Here is a 17,736-nt window from a genome sequence, read left to right as displayed (position 1 = left end):
ATTAGATTTAACAACATGAAGAGTGTGTACGTTTTAAGGCACTGGGGAGAGTGAAGAATGGAGAGAAGAGATTGAACAAAGGATGTAAATCTGGATGAGGCACAGAAGCCAGTTAAAGAAGCATGACAATTCTGAAGAGAGGCCAGTGTTGCTCAAGCTCATAAACCAAGTGGTGTGTGTGTATATATATACATATACATACATATATATATATTTTACATAGGAAGACTCCTATGTAAAATATAAATTTTTTATGTTCCTTTCTCATAGCAAAATTAGAAAATAGGAATGAAAACAAAATGACCAAAATTTATATTTGAAAGTACTTATAGGTTATATGTTTTATGCTAACAATATATTAATATTATCACTTTAAGTACTTAAACACATATCACCATTTCAAAGACAATAAATTATTTTATGGTACAAATATATAATGATTTTCTTACCAAATCCCATCTAAATTGTGTTAGATATGGATTCACACATCCTAGACTTATTTTCATAACATATTATACAAGTAAAATGTAATACTTTGAAATGGAAAATTTATATTTAAAAAATACAGCCGCTTAATAATTGATCTCAGTTTTTGGTAATAACCACATATTTGATACACTGAAAAATAGATTAAATTAAAATATCCATGTCAAGGCATGGAAAGACAAAAACATAGGAAGCATCAACAACACTATGAAAGACATATGAAACATGCAGGTCTAACACACAAGTTATTCAATTTGGCCAGAAATAATATCTGAGGAGATCATGACTTAAAAAAATTTCTATACTGTTAGTAATCATTAAGTCAAAAATTCAAGAAGTATAAAAACAAACAAAAAAACCCTAAATAACTGGAAATAAAATCACAAGATTACATCAAGAGAAAGAAGACATAATACTGTCAGAGTTCCCATTGTGGCTCAGCAGTTAATGAACCTGAACCCGACTAGGATCCATGAGGATGTGGGTTTGCTACTGGCCTCGTTCAGTGGGTTATGGATCCAGGGTTGCAGTGAGCTGTGGTGTAGGTTGCAGATATGGCTTAGATCTAGAGTTGCTACGGCTGTGGTTTAAGTTGACAGCTACAACTCCGATTTGACCCCTAGCCTGGGAACATCCATATGCCACAGGTGTGGCCCTAAGAAGCAAAAAAAAAAAGACATAATATTGTCAGGAGAAAAAAAAAAATTAATGGATGCAGTACCAGCCAATGAGATCTTAGATGACATTAAAAACATAATCTATAAGAGAAAAAAAAATTATAAATTGACCTTGATAAAAAATAAACATTTTTGATTTCTGAAAGAACCCACTAAAAAAATGAGACGAAAACCATAGAGCTGGAAAAGTTATTTACAAATCATCTATCCAATAAAGGAGTAGTGTGTAGAATATTTAAGGAATACACAAAATCCAACAGTGGAAAAAATCTAGTTTTAAAATGGGCAAAAGGAGTTCCCATTGTGGCTCAGTGGTTAACAAACCCAACTATTATACAGGAGGAGGATGCAGATTCGATCCCTGGCTTCGCTCAGTGGGTTAAGGATCCAGTGTTACCATGAGCTGTGGTGCAGTTTGCAGATGTGGCTCGGATCTCACATTGGTGTGGCTGTGGCATAGGCCGGCAGCTACAGCTCCAATTGACCCCTTAGTCTGAAAACCTCCATATGTAGGGGTGCAGTCCTAAAAAAAATAAAATTATTTAAATGAATAAATAAATAAAATGGGCAAAAGACTTGAGCAGACATTTCATGGAAGATTATTTACAGATAGACAACAAACACATTAAAAGATGTTCGACATCTTTTAGGCAAAAGATGTGATTAGGCAAATGAAAATTACAACTACAGTGAGATATTGATACAAAACCTATCATATAGGGAAAAATTTTAAAAGTGTCATAGACTTGGGAAGATGAATAGGAATTAGATCATTGATACGTTTTTGGTGGAATGGTACAACTACTTTGAAATACAATTTAGCAATTTCTTAAAAAATGAAATATAAAATTACCAGAGTGCAGAGGTAACGCTTTGACACATTTCCCTGAGAGATGAAGATTTATATTCATACGAAACACTTTCCACAAATGCTTGTATCAGCTTCATTCATGATTGACCCAAACTGGGAAAAAAAAACAAAAACAAAACACAGATGTCTTTCAATGAGTGTGTGGTTAAATAAACTGTAGTGAATTCATATCAAGGAGTAATACTCAGCCATGAAAAGGAGTAAACTATTGCTACATGCAAAAATCTGGATATAACTCCAGAGAACTACAGTTCTTTTGTGATTCAGCAAGTTAACCATACTGTGTTGTTAACGGCAGTGGCTTAGGTCCCTGCTGTAGTGCAAGTCCAGTCCCTGGCCTGGGAATCTCCACATGATATGGGTGCAGCCAAACAAACAAAAGAAAGAAAAAACTGCAGAGAATTTTGCTAGTAAAATAATAATAATGATAATAATATCAAAAGGTTTCATAATATTTGGTATCAGAAATTAAGGGGCAATGGTAGCAGGAAAGTAAAGATGGATATAAAAAGCAACATGAAGGACTCTTATGGTGATGAAAATGATCTGTATCTTGACTACATCAATGTCAGCAGCCTGGGTAGGACATTGTACTTTAGCTTTGCAAGATGCCATCAGTGGGGGGAGTGGATAAAGGTACACAGTAACTTTCTTTATTTCTTGCAACTGCATATGAATCTATAATTATAAAAAAGTAGAAAATTTCTTTAAAAATAAAAGCAAATGAACATTTAAAAAAAGATATAATACCTTTAAAGGAATCATTTCAAAAGATGATTTTTTTAACCAGGAAGAATAAAAGCTAAGAAATGGAAAGACTAATCCCAGGAGTCAGAAGATAACAACTGACAAATCTGAATTATTTTCCTAGCAAAATGTTCCTCAAAAATAAAGACAAAAAAATTCACAGTTAGACAAACAAAAGTGTGAAAAATTTCTTACCATAATACTCACACTAAAACATTTTGGTTGTGGGGGGAAGAAAATAACCAAATTGGCAGCTCGGGTGGTAAGAATCCTTAAAGACCAAAGCAATAAGTGAATATATTGTTTAAACTACTAATAAGTGAGTAGAAGTCAAAGGAACATTTTCTAGGGTTTATAACTTACATAATATACATGATAACAAGATGTCATAATTAAGGAAGACTAAGTTAAAATATTCTTAACTCCTTAAATTGGAGGATAATTGAAAAATTATCAATTTATAATGTATAGTATATATTATGAATGCATGCTCTATAAGTTCCATTGTGGCAAAGTAGGTTAAGGATCCATCATTGTCATTTTAGCAGCTTGGATTGCTGCTGTTGCTTGGGTTCAGTCCTTGGCCCAGGAACATCCACATGCTGTGGTCACAACCAAAAAAAAAAAAAAAAAAAAAAAACCTGTAATTTTTGGTTTAATAGAAAGTTGAGTTAAAAATACTCCTAAAGAGAGTGATGTTAAAAATTCTATTTCTTTTTCTTTTTTGTCTTTTTAGGGCCACACCCATGGCATATGGAAGTTCCCAGATAGGGGTTGAATCAGAGCTTAGCCACAGGCCTACACCACAGCCACAACAACTTGGGATCTTAACTGCATCAGCAGATCACAGCAATGCCAGATCCTTAATCGACTGAGTGGGGCCAGGGATCGAACCCATGTCTTCATGGATTCTAGTCGGGTTGGTTACCACTAAGCCACAACAGGTACTCCAAAAAGTTCTATTTCTTGACCTTAGTTGTGAACATTAAAATGTTCATTCATTTTAAAATAATTCACATACTTACAAATTACTGCATGTGATTTTATCTTACTGTATCATATTTCACAATATGAAGATAAAGGGAAAAACATTTTATTTAGAATCTATCTTCAAGAATTCTAGAAGGACATATTTCAAAACTAAAATGTAATCCTAATAAAATAATGTTTACCAATTCAATAGTTACAAAATAACACCAAAATTTCTGTGAAGTTCGGAAAGCTCAAAGTTAAAATGACAAATTTTCATATTTGCTATTGAGATATAATTTAATCTTTTAATGCAAGGTAGGGAAAATTCTAATAATTAGGTAGAAGTCATGATGATCTTTTTAAACCAAGAAATAAGATAATAAATATAGAACAAATGGACAAAAAAATAAAAATGATATAAACAAAAAATAAAGTTGGAGGAGTTCCCATCGTGGCGCAGTGGTTAACGAATCTGACTACGAACCATGAGGTTGGTTGCAGGTTTGATCCCTGGCCTTGCTCAGTGGGTTAAGGATCCGGCATTGCCATGAGCTGTGGTGTAGGTTGCAGACTCGGCTTGGATCCTGCGTTGCTGTGGCTCTGGTGTCGGCCAGCGGCCACAGCTCCGATTAGACCCCTAGCCTGGGAACCTCCATATGCCACAGGAAGCGGCCCTAAAAAAGGCAAAAAAAAAAAAAAAAAAAAAAAAAAAAAAAAAAAAAAAAAAAGTGGTGTAAACATAAGTACTTAACAGTATTTATGTTAGAATAAAATCACCAAAATGCTTGAATTAAAATTTTATATTATCAAAATAGATAAGAAAAAAGCCAATTCAATGTTATTTATGAGATGTGTTATAAATTCAATAAAAGAAAACAGCATGAAAGAATAAGTATACCAGTTACTTGAATAACTCCTACATACATACTCAGCCCACTACAAACACACACACACACACATAAAAAAAGAAAACTTTATCAAAGAATCTGTATACAAAAAGGCACATTCCTTGTGATAAAAAGTAACTGCAGCAAGTAAAAATCACAATTTAAAATTTTTATGTACTTATTAACATTTCCTCAAATTGAATAAAGCAAAAATTGATAGAACTATAATAAAAATAGATAAGCCAATTATTGTACTGAGAGTTTAGAATGGTTTTGCAAGAAACTCGCAAAATAATAACATACAATTTTAGTAAAGATTGTGAACTGGAGATTGGCACTTGCCATCTGCCTCTACAAGGAGTGTCAATCATGAGCCACTGTAGCCTCTGACCTCAACACCCCCTGAAAGGAGCTCAGGGTGGAGATCATGAGCAAGACACTCTATGTTCTGGGAAAACTGGCAGAACAAGTCTTCAGATAGTGAGGTATTTTCAGGAGAAGATTTTATGAGGCCAATTCTTGCATCTCCTCATATCTAGAAAAGCACTAAAATCCTTCATGGTGACTTCTATTCCTCTTCATGACTAGCATTGACCTTCACGAAACTAGCAGCAAGATTCTATAAAAATGCGTGCATGGCTGCTGCATGTACCTCCCCCTTCACCAAAATCACATATATACTGACATTACCCGCTACCTCTTTAGAGCAGCTTTTCAGAGCTATCTGAAATGCTGCCACCCAGGCTATAGTACTCATTTTACCCCAAATAAAACTCAACTCAACTTTTAAGTTGTGCACATTTTTTAAGTCACAGGATACTGAAAATGTAATACCACAATTAACAAACTTTGCTGTTTAACAACTGTAGAACACCATATTGAACAACTTTAGATTATGCATTCTTTCAAAATTTACATAAAACATTGACCAAAATTTACCATATCTAGGACAAAGCAAGTTTTAATAATTTGCAAATTATTGGCCTCATTTTTTTTAATTTACAACAAAATAAAACTAAATACTAATTGAAGAATATTGCTAGAAAAATTTCCATCAGAAATGAAGAAAGGCATTTTTAAATAAGCCATGAGTCAAAAAAATAATAAAAATGAAAATATTTCAATAGAATGATAATAAAGATATACTATAGAAAAAAGAGTAAAGGCGGAGTTCCCGTCGTGGCCCAGTGGTTAACAAATCCAACTAGGAACTAGGAGGTTGCGGGTTCGATCCCTGGCCTTGCTCAGTGGGTTAAGGATCTGGCGTTGCCGTGAGCTGTGGTGTAGGTCGCAGACTCGGCTTGGATCCCTCATTGCTGTGGCTCTGGCGTAGGCCAGCGGCTACAGCTCTGATTCGACTCCTAGGCTGGGAACCTCAATATGCTGCGGGAGCGGCCCAAGAAAAGGCGTAAAGAACAGACAAAAAAAAAAAAAGAAAGATAAAGAGGAAATCAGTTTTTTTTTTTTTTTTCATTTACGCTAACAACCAAACTTTGAAATCAAAATCTAAGGATACAATTTTAATTATAGATATTCTTCTTTTTGAACATAGAAATACCCTAAATAAAATATTGCCAAAAAGAATCCAGAAAAAAATAATACTTTAAAAAAAGGAGAAAAATTAAAATTCATTTTGTTAGGTGAAGCCAAAGATTTTGATGAAGCTAAGCACTCATTAATAACAATACTATTAATAGTAATAGTGGTAATACTGTTTCCAGTGAAAGGTTTTTGTCTTGTTGCAGAAGGTATTCAGAAATGAGACAGGGAGATCAAGAAAGTAAAATGAGTATTTATTTAAGTGAGAATAAGCCCCAAGAGGGGGAAAGGACAGACAGGTGAGCAGCTACCCTGAGTTTCTTTGACAAGACAGTTATGAGGAGCATATAAATGAAGGGGAGGAATATTCATTGGGGAACAAAGGGTTTAGGGGTCATACTTCATAATTTTCATCTCAGCTTCACCTTGCTGAATGGAGGAGGGATTTTTGTCCTTGATAAGGTGTGTCATGGTGTGGTATTGCTGCATGATGGGTACTTCTTATCTGCAAGGCTAATTTTATTGTAATGAGTGCATAATGAAACAAAGGTTACATTTGGATGCTAGAAATTTCTGCCTTTTCCCACCTTTCTTTGTCTGCCTCCAGGACACATATCACCCAAAATGTGTAGTTTCCTATTAGTCTGGAGGTTCCTACTTTTCTTTGTCTGCCCATGGACCCTGGCTGTTTATAAGATGTATAGTTTTCCTGCCACTTGGCCCAATGCCCCCCCTTTCTCTGCTTATACTTAGTCATCTTCCTGCTTTAACAATGCTATACACTAGAGGAATGTGTGAATGAAATTGACACTTGTGCTAAATATACGTCCAACATAAATTTATTACTGCTTTTTCTTTATATCACAATTAGAAAATAAAACAAATACTATACCATTTCATATCACATTAAGAAAATAAAATATCCAGAAATAAATTTTACTTTTCAAAGGTATCAATTACCTGATTTATACATAAAAACCTTTAGCATACTTAGGTTCTTTCTCTCACTAAATCTTTGTTTCTTTGGTTCCTAGATTACTTGGAGAATTAAAACTTGGATTATTTGAAATATGATATAAAAAATAAAAAATCATCAGCTATTTTTAGATGTTTTCTTTTAGTTTCTTTTTCAAATTGTTAAAATTCATTCATTCATTCATTCATTCATTCATTGCATACTTCAAGGCAATTTGAAAACTTCAAGGATAAAGTGTGATCTTGTATTAGAAGCAATTCACATTTGCTAGTTCACAGCCATTCTTATAAGTTTAGGTGAAATCATCAAATTTCTGGGCAACTGATACTCAGCCCTTGCCCTAGGATCAGTTGATACTTCTGTGGGTATGAACGTATGCTCTAAAATAAAAAAAAATGGTAGTCTCAATTTTCTGGCTGGAACTCTCTTCATATTGGCCTATGACCTTGACTATTTCCATTGATCTCTCATTTTGTCTATTTTTTGCTCATTCAAAAGTTCATTCAGGCATTCTCACTGTTGCTGAGATTTGACCTCTGTCCACTTGTGCTGAGTAGAAACATGAAGACAGAGTTTTGGGTGAAGGATTAAAAAAAAAGCTTTTATGGCTTTGACAGGCAAATAAAGCCACAGCAGGCTACTGCCTTAAAGCCTGTGCCCCACTTTGGGGAAGAATTGCAGGAAATTTTATACTCTAAAAGGAGAAAACAGGGTTTCAGATGAGAAGCAGGATCAGGGCAAGCATGCATTCTCTTTGGGGGAATCTTAGTCATTGAAGATTGTGTCAGGAGATCTCATGACCATGGTCTTCTGTGGTATTCTACTGCCTAGAATAACAGTACTTGTGAAAAAGGCATATTGATCAGAACAAACTAGGAAAGTTCCTGAAACATCATATGCTAATATCTTTAACACAAAGGCAATTGTGGGTTCTCATCTTTAGTTTGTGGGAGTGCTTGTGTTTAATCTGCAATCCAATGATGGAGAAGCAAAAGGAAGGGATCCAAGCTGTTCAATTTTAAGTATTCATTTCTAACAGAAGTATAAGGAATATAACTTTTCTCTTAGGTGTATAAGATGGCTAGTCATTATGTGTATCCCTCGAGGGGGATCTAGGATCCTGCCCCAAGGCCATACTATTGTTGCTTGTCTGTTCATTGCTTGTCTCTAATCCCCTCCCTTCCTATTCCATTTTTAAGAGAGGGCTAAATTTGCGAAAAACTTTCTTTCTTTTGTGAGTCCCATTAACCATTTATAAACTATTTTTTTCTTTGTATAACTGTTACTGCTTTCAAGAAGTAATTGCTAGACTTAGCACTTGAAATTCTAATATATTTTGATTAAGTTATAGGATTACTTCTTCTTATTTAAAAACTATATTCAAGGAGTTCCCAATTGTGGTGCAGTGGAAACAAATCTGACTAGAAACCATGACATTGTAGGTTTGATCCCTGGCCTTGCTCAGTGGGTTAAGGATCTGGCCTTGCCATGAGCTGTGGTGTAGGTCACAGATGTGGCACAGATTTGTTATTGCTGTGGCTGTGGTGTAGGCCAGCAGGTGTAGCTCTGGTTAGACCCTTAGCCTGGAAACATCCATATGCTGTGGTGCAGCCCTAAAAAGCAAAATAAATAAATAAATAAATAAAAACTATATTCCCATTTAGCCTCATTGTTGTCTTTCATATTGCATGATTTTAGATAACTGGATTCTTTATGTTGTTTGAGGCTTTGTTCCCTACTATTTCACCAAAATGAATTTAGATTTTTTGTTGAGGGAATAAAAATATCACTTTTAAGATATTGATCATTAAACCTGTATTTAAACAAATCATGACCCATATATGTGGTCAATAGTATGATTAACCCATTGAGGGGAAAATGTGCTATTGTTTAATTTTGCAGTCTTTGGCTCATTTACAATTATGAGTTGTAGCATTTTGGGGAAATGCTATGGTTGTAGCATTTTGGGGAAACTTTGTGTATTTTGAAGCAGAGTTGGGATAGGAAACTCTATTTAAATAATGATTTGTGAAATAGGTTTTCTCAAGTGTATTTGTATTGCGACAGTTCCTCTTTCTGTGACAATTGCTTTTAGAACTACAGACGCCTCTATTATGTATGTTGTGCATTTATATATAACAGCATGGGACTATGGCAAAGAGACTGGTCTTTTCTGAAAGCAGAATTTCAAACCATATATAACATCAGAGTTCAGGTCGATTCGGATATCAATATAAACTTCAATAATATATTTCTCTGAGTTAATATATTTTCCTGTTCTGAAAAAAAAAGAACTTTTAAGTAGATTGCATGAAAAAAAAATATTAAAAAGAAAACCATGCATGCATGAAATTTGAAATAAGTTCCCATAGTAGAGTGAATTCAAAATAGTTGAGACATACCTATACCTAGAAAGTTTGAAAAATAAATGAACGGAAAGCTTTCTATCATATTCATATTGAATTTTCCCTCTGTATTTTTTTCTTGCTAAAGATAACCTTAGAAAACATAACATATAAAAGGAAAACATTTTCTTACATAAAACCAGCCTCTGACCCATCACATCCAATTATTAACAATACAACTTGGTGTGAAAAAAAGTTAACTAGATCAGTAGAGGTTTTACATCTTGCCAAAGATAGACTCAGCTAACAAAAGTTGATATTATTTGATAATAAATAAATGATCATATGACCATATTATAAACTTCATTAATTTAAAGCAGATATAATGCATTCCATAGAATTTCCTTTTTAGTTTAAATTTTAGTTTTTTAGAGTTAGCTCATGTACTAGATAGAACACTGTGATATTTGTATAAATTTCTGACATTAACTGTTGTTACATAAAGCACTCTAGAAGTAATGGATTTTAAATGTGTTTTTAAACACATTTGTTTAATAGATTAAATGTGTTTTTAAACAAAGAGATACATTTATTTAATAAAAGAAATAACAAAATTGGTTTTAATTACTTTCTACCAAAAGTGAATCCTTATTCATGATTGCTATCAAAAAACTGCTGGTAATTATTATAAATACCACCCATCAATTTGAATTTTTTCTCCTTTTGTTAGACTAAATCTGACTATGTTTTTTTCCTATCTCTAAAAAGAGTTAAAAGTTTTACTCACTTATTACGTAATGTACAAATGATAGAAAACATCCAAGCTGAGATAGAAAGAAAGAAGGTCAGAAAATAAATTTTTATGAATTGTAATCAGTTGCACAGATAGCACTGATAACACAGTGTAGATAAATCAATAACTCCAATAAAAGGGTAGTAAATATTGATGAGGGAGACGTGGCAATTATCTAGATATCTACCAGAAGTTTAAGCCTTCTAAAAATCATAAACACATTAGCTTCTTAGGTATGTTTTCTTAGGTATCTCTAATAGAAATTTCATTTCCTAATGAAAGAGAAAAGATGATCAGTAAAACAAACAAAAAAGAAATTTAATATATCTTCTCTTATCAAGAGAATACCTAAGAGTTCTATATTAAAAAAAAAAATACTAGGCTTTGGAAGCACCCCTTGGAAATATTATGGTAACATATAAGTAAGATATATGTTCAACAGTTCTACAAAAGTTCAAGATGAATGATTCATGCTTAAACAACTGTGATAATAAACTTATCATTTACTCTGTAGAGGAAACTGAGACCCCTTTCTGGGGAAGGCAACTTTGCCATCAGCAAGCTTCCTGGTAAATTCAGGTTTGAAATTACCTGTATAAAAATGGAAAGCCTATTTATATCTTTAGAGATAACAGAAAAATTGTAAATGAAATATAATATCAGTGTTGAGCAAATGGAATGAGCTCATGCTTGTAAAATTATTAAGAATGTCTAAAATAACTTATAAATTAACTATGAAATGAGAAGGAAAAAAATTGTTCCAAAGATGTAATAACAGAAAACATAAAATCACTTTGTTTAAGTTCATTGTTCTTTACCAATCACCTTCAAAATTACACTCTAGGATATGAAGTGAACTTGCAAATGTGCCAGTATGTTATAAGGCACCCTAGAGAAAATAGGACTGCAAATTGGAGAGTCATGATGAATTAAGGAAGAATAGGGGTGAGTGAGAGGACATTTATTTTCCAGAAGAAAAACTTACACAGTTGTCCTTTGATATCTATGTGAAACAGATTCTAGGACACCTCCTCTCCCCATTTCACCTCGGGGATACCAAAATCCACAAATGCTCAAATCCCTTATATAAAATTGTATAAAATAGTATTTGCATATAACTTACTGGCATCCTCCCATATATTTTAAATCCTCTCTAGAATATGTATAATACTTAATACAATGTAAATGCTATGTAAATAGTTGTAAATACAATTTAAAAATGCATGTTGTCAATGCATGGCAAATTCAAGCTTTGCTTTTTAGAACTTTCTAGAATTAAAAAAAACAAAAACAAAAACATTTTTGTCCACAATGGTTGAATTCCTGGAGAGTTCAGAACCCATGGATACAGAGGGCTGACTGTATTTGTTTTATCTAACCCTGAAAACAACCTTGAAAATTGATGTTTTAATTTAAATTTAATATTGAGAGACTAATGTGTAGAAAATTTAGTTCTTCAGATTTTGTACACTTTGAACTCTGGAGCTTTTCCTGCACTTGAGTAAAATCATCTAGATTGCTTCTGCTTATCCATGAAATTATTCTATTTATAGTCAAAAGGCAATAACAGCAACAAAAATTTGTCCGGAGACTAGTTATAATTTAAAAGAAAAAGAAACCAATCGGTCAGCAAATGTGTAGATTTTCAGTTCATAAATAAATAATAGGGAGGGAACTAATGAGCAGAATGATAGAAGCTTCTTAGATTATATGGGGGGAGAGGATTTTACCCAGGATGTCTTACTGAGAAAATAAATTCTGAGCCTTGATGGGAAAGCTATAAGGAGTGAGCCATGGGGACATATGTAGGAACTTGATCATTGCTATATCCTGAAGCACTTTCTTCACGTTTACTTCATGAAAACATGGTTTCCTAGTCCTCCTACCCTGACCACACATTCTCCTTCATTCCTCCTCATCTCCCTCACAAAATAATGGGCTCAGTAGTTGGAGATGAATTTAGGTTTTAACTATGATACACCTGGGTAGATTATTTCATCTGTATTTGGAAATGGGGTGAGATTGAGTAAAATGTTTTTAGAAATTATATTCATTTTTTTAAATGGATGTGCTATATTTCATATGCATGAAATATTATTTTAGCATTCTACTTTCCCTCTCTCTGTTTTCAATTTCTCTAAAGAAAGGCTGGACAGATGACATCTAAGCATTAGGATACTAATGTTTTTCAAAAGGAAAATATTATCTTGCTTATTTTTTCAATATTTTTAAGATTTGTAATGGCTCTATCTATTGGAATGTGTGTACTGTTCTTAGGCTACTGGGAATTTTGTATTTATATATTCTAACTTTCTTTTCTCATTAATGTGTATACAGTCCAAATTTGGAAACTGCTTTCTCTCAGCTGCTAGAGATGAAAAATATTCCATAAAGCTCTGAGTGGTCTGGTTTTGCCTCTGCCATTGTTTTACAGATCTGAGGTACTTCATACTCCTTTGGGGACTTAGGGTCCTCATCTCTTAAATACAGGGGCTGGGAGTTCCTGTTGTGGCTCAGTGGTTAACGAACCAGACTAGTATCCATGAGGACACGGGTTTGATCCCTGACCTTGCTCAGTGGGTTAAGGATCCGTTGTTGCTGTGAGCTGTGGTGTAGCCTGGCAGCTACAGCTCTGATTTGACCCCTAGCCTGGGAACCTCCATATGCCATGGGTGAAGTCCTAAAGAGACAAAAGACAGGAAAAAAAAAAAAACACAAGGGCTGGGTTATGATCTCAAAAGTCTCCTAGAAAGAAAAATTATGACTCTACTGCGTTTGCATTTACTAACTGAGAACAACATGCACTGAAAAGCTGTTCTACATTAACACTGGGATCTTTATATCCGTACAAACAATATTTCATGTCTCCCCAAACAGGTGTTCATACAAAACCTTACAACTAATTGGCCCAAGTTACTGTGGGTGATAAAGGAAAAAAATTAAATGTTTGTGTCTTGCTAAAAAATAAAATGTGAATGATTATAAGGTAGGCTAATACGTTTCCTAAAAACTAATACAAGGGAGGGCACACTAACTGATACTTTTACTAGATTAAGAATTTGAAAACGTGCAAGGTAGATACTGAAAATGTTAAAATATAATAGAAATCAAAGGAATAAGCCAAATTAAATTTACTATTTAATTTTGTTTTTCCTTAGGTTATTCATACCATCAGTGCCACCGATAAGGATGATTTTGCCAATGGACCAAGGTTTAACTTCTTTCTTGATGAACACCTGTCTGTAAACCCAAACTTCACTCTGAAGGACAATGAAGGTGAACATGAATACATATATATTTTTAATCTATGTGGTGTCTGCTTTGACTTGATATGGAGTAGGCCTGAGCAGCTTTGCTTTATTCATATATACCCATGAACAGAGTGCAAATCAACATTCAAAGTCAGTTTGATGTTATTGTGTTATTATCTGTGAATAGCTTGTATTTAAAACTGAGCCATATATACAAATAACTTTCATTGAGATTATTCAGAAGCATCCCTTTAAACAAGACGTGTACATGCAATATGCTCTTGGGCAAATTTTAAGAGAAATCTTAGCTGACAAACATGTTTATGAGAGCTATTGCAACTGCTAGGAGGTAGAAAAAATTTAAATTAGGAAAAATGAAAAATATGTCCTAGGGACAGTTAGGAAAGGAAATGCAATGTTTGAATCATCTTGCATTAGCAGGGCTATCAAGACATACTGTACACATTATCTTTCCTCTTGTTATTATGAATAGTTTCTGAAGTATGTGTAGATACATATGCATAATTACAGAGCATTGTGGAAATGTTTTGTTTGTTTGTTTTTTGGCCACACCCCTGGCATGTGGAAGTTCCTGGGCCAGGGATGGAACCCATGCTGTATTTGCAACCTGCACTACAGCTGCAACAATGCTAGATCTTAATGTGCTGAACCACTTTGTAACTTCCAGGATTGTGGAAATTTTAAAATTAATTTTTTTAACCTTCTCTATTACATGGGGCAAAAAGAACACCATCATAACTAGGGAAGATTCAGAGTTCCTGTTGTGGCTCAGGGGGTTGAAGACCCAACATTAACGCTGTGAGGATGCAGGTTTGATTCTTGGCCTCTCTCAGTGGGTTAGGGATCCAGTGTTGCTGTAAGCTTCCATGTAGGTTGCAGATGCATCTCTGATGCAGTGTTGCTGTGATTGTGGCACAGGCTGCTAGCTGTAGCTCCCATTTGACCCTGGCCTGAGAACGTCCATATGTTGCAGGTTCGGCTGTAAAAGAAAAAAAAAAAAAGAAAAAAACTAGAGAAAATTCACCGTAACTTAGATGCTTTATTTGGTAGACGCCTCAGATTGTGTAAAAGTCATTCCTACGTATGTAAAGGCAACATTGTCACTCAATATGTGCACTGTTCTGATTAGCATCACCTTTATTCTGCTCAAGACTATTTTTTGATCCCATTTATCTGAATAAGCTCTTATTTGGGATTTAACACTTGGCACCAATTCGCATCAAAGAAACAGATGCAGGTACATTTTGGGGTAAACATTTAATTCCTTCCCTGTACCCTTCATGGAGAAGCATTGTCAAACACAAGAAAAAATAAAATCACAAAGTGAGAATGCACTAAAATATGCTTCCCATTATCCCTAAGTTTCTTTAAATGATCACAACAAGGATACTAAATTGTGCATGTAGCCATAACAAGGTTTATATGAAAATACCAAACTTATTTGTCTTTCTCATTTTAAATATCCCTGTAGTCAGCTCTACTTATGATACTACGTATTTGTGCATATTTCTGTATGAAAAATTGTATTTAATTGATTATTGCACATTTATTTATATTTGAACATCCAAGTCTACATCCCAAATATATTTATTATAGTTTACTACGCTAAATATGTAAAAAAACAATTCATATTTTTCCATATTTAAATAATTACATAAATTAGGGAGTACTCAGCTTTCTGCCTTGTAGATTGAAATGTACTATATTTATAAATTATATTTAGAAATATATATTTAGAAATCATATTTCGGTTGATTTTTTTCATTCCAATGAATAATTTAGTTTACATTGTAAAAGTAATTTCAATTTGATGATATTATAAGATAAATTGACTTAGATTTTAAGATGTATTATAGTCAAGCTATTTAATCCCAAAATATTTTAGAGAAACAAGAGAATTTTACTGTTGTTGAAATCCACATTAGTGATTAAAATCCTTCATTCAAGATTATTAGGCCTGGAATTTTTTAACTTAACTAATGAATTTATTCAAAAGGTCTCAATTCAGTGATTTTAACATGACCAGTGCTAGGAACTCACATTTAAGAAATTCTCCTCAAACATATATACACTCTTTTGAAAGTGTTCATAATACCAATGGAAACTTTTTAACATTTAGTTTAACCATATATATGAATGCTTTAAATTAGCCTGATGATAGCTGTGTAAGAATAAAGACATTTTAATTTATTTTAAAATTTATTTAAAATAAATTAATTCATTATTTTATTTTATTTTATTTTTATTATTTTATTTTATTTTATTTTTATTTTCTAAAATAGTTATTTCCCCAATACAATTTTTTTTCCTACTGTACAGCATGGTGACCCAGTTACACATACATGCGCACAATGTATTTTCATACATTATGATACTCACACCAGTCAGAATGGCCATCATTAATAAGTCCACAAATAACAAATGAGGGAAGGGGTGTGGAGAAAAGGGAACCCTCCTGCACTATTGGGGGTAATGTAAGCTAGTACAACCACTATGGAGATTAGTATGGAGATACCTTAGAAATCTATACATAGAACTACCATATGACCCAGCAATCCCACTCTTGGACATATATCCAGATAAAACTTTCCTTAAAAGAGACACATGCATCCACATGTTCATTGCAGCACTATTCACAATAGCCAAGACATGGAAGCAACCCAAATGTCCCTTGACAGAAGATTGGATTAGGAAAATGTGGTATATATACACAATGGAATACTACTCAGCCATAAAAAGAACAAAACAATGCCATTTGCAGCAACATGGATGGAACTAGACACTCTCATACTGAGTGAAATAAGTCAGAAAGAGAAAGGCACATACCATATGATATCACTTATATCTGGAATCTAATATATGGCACAAACGAATCTTTCCACAGAAAATTATGGATTTGGAGAAGAGACTTGAGGTTGCCAATGGGGAGTGGGAGGGAGTGGGGTGGTTGGGGAGCTTGGGCTTAATAGGTACAAACTATTGCCTTTGGAATGGATTAGCAATGAGATCCTGCTGTGTAGCACTGGGAACTGTGTCTAGTCACTTATGATGGAGCATTAATTTATTTTAAAGATTTTGGAGAATTAATGGAATTATAAATAACACAAATAATTTCTTTCTTTATAAATAACACAAATAATGATGGAGCATTAATTTATTTTAAAGATTTTAGAGAATTAATGGAATTATAAATAACACAAATAATTTCTTTTGGATAGAAAAAGCAGTGATTTGCTTAAGAAAAGATACTAGTGCACAAGTGAAAACACATGCTTGAGCAAACAGCCTTGTATATCCCAGATAAGACAAGCCACTCAACTTCTCTGAGCCTCAGTTTTTACCTCCTTAAGCTGAGGTTTGAAATACCAACTCTGTAGTATTGGAAGAATTAATGATATTATGTGTAAAAGCATTAGGGTCAAAATGGTTTGTTCTCCAAACACAAGACAGTTATGAATAATAATATACGAAGAGTAAGTTTAAAATGGGATAGCCATACCAAAATGAATACATACATTAATGAGTACATAAACACCTCTCTGAACAAAAACCAGAACAAAAACGCAGAGTAAAAGTCAGCAAATCCAGACCTGCTGGGTTCTGTAGTTTGGGATTGAATTTTGGGGCTGAGTTGACATTTACATGCCCCTAGAACATAAATAAATATAAAAGGAAAAATTAAAACCTTTATTTCTTCTGTGCCCACTTCTTACATGAAAGTGCATATTCAGAGAATAGAAAGCAACTCCAAGCCAGAGGGAATGAATGATCAGGAAACCATTGGTTTAACGGCATCTCCCAAACTTCTTTATAGCAAAGGGTGAGTGGAGAGAAGAAGCTATTTCCAAAACAAGACAGAGAAATGCATTTTGTTGTATATGATAAGCCTGAAAATCAAAAAATTAAAAGACAGTAAATAATAAGAAATGTCAGAAAATGAATTTGCTCTGAGAAATACAAAATACATAAATGAAGAGAAAAGGACCCTGATATAAGTATGTTTAACATTAAAAAAAAAAGAAAATAGCAGGAGTTCCCATCATGGCACAGTAGAAACTTATCCACTAGTATCCATGAGGATGTGGGTTGAATCCCTGGACTTGCTCAGTGGGTCACCAATCTGGCATTTGCTGTGAGCTGTGGTGTACACCGCAGAAGCTCCTTGGATCCT

General features: G+C 33.7%; 1 protein-coding gene across 9 annotated transcripts in view; it reads left to right on the top strand.

Moving 5' to 3' along the window:
• The window catches only part of CDH18 (cadherin 18), a 1,026,794-nt gene that overhangs the window by 973,746 nt on the left and 35,312 nt on the right, over positions 1–17,736 (top strand). For all 9 annotated transcript variants that reach the window (XM_021076963.1, XM_021076971.1, XM_021076964.1 and 6 more), the window contains one exon: positions 13,452–13,569. In XM_021076963.1, the coding sequence (XP_020932622.1) occupies positions 13,452–13,569 (118 nt within the window). The remainder of the gene's footprint in view (positions 1–13,451; positions 13,570–17,736) is intronic.

The sequence above is a fragment of the Sus scrofa genome, chromosome 16 (assembly GCF_000003025.6).
Source record: "Sus scrofa isolate TJ Tabasco breed Duroc chromosome 16, Sscrofa11.1, whole genome shotgun sequence".
NCBI lineage: Eukaryota > Metazoa > Chordata > Mammalia > Artiodactyla > Suidae > Sus > Sus scrofa.
This window is presented reverse-complemented; position numbering and strand designations above follow the sequence as displayed.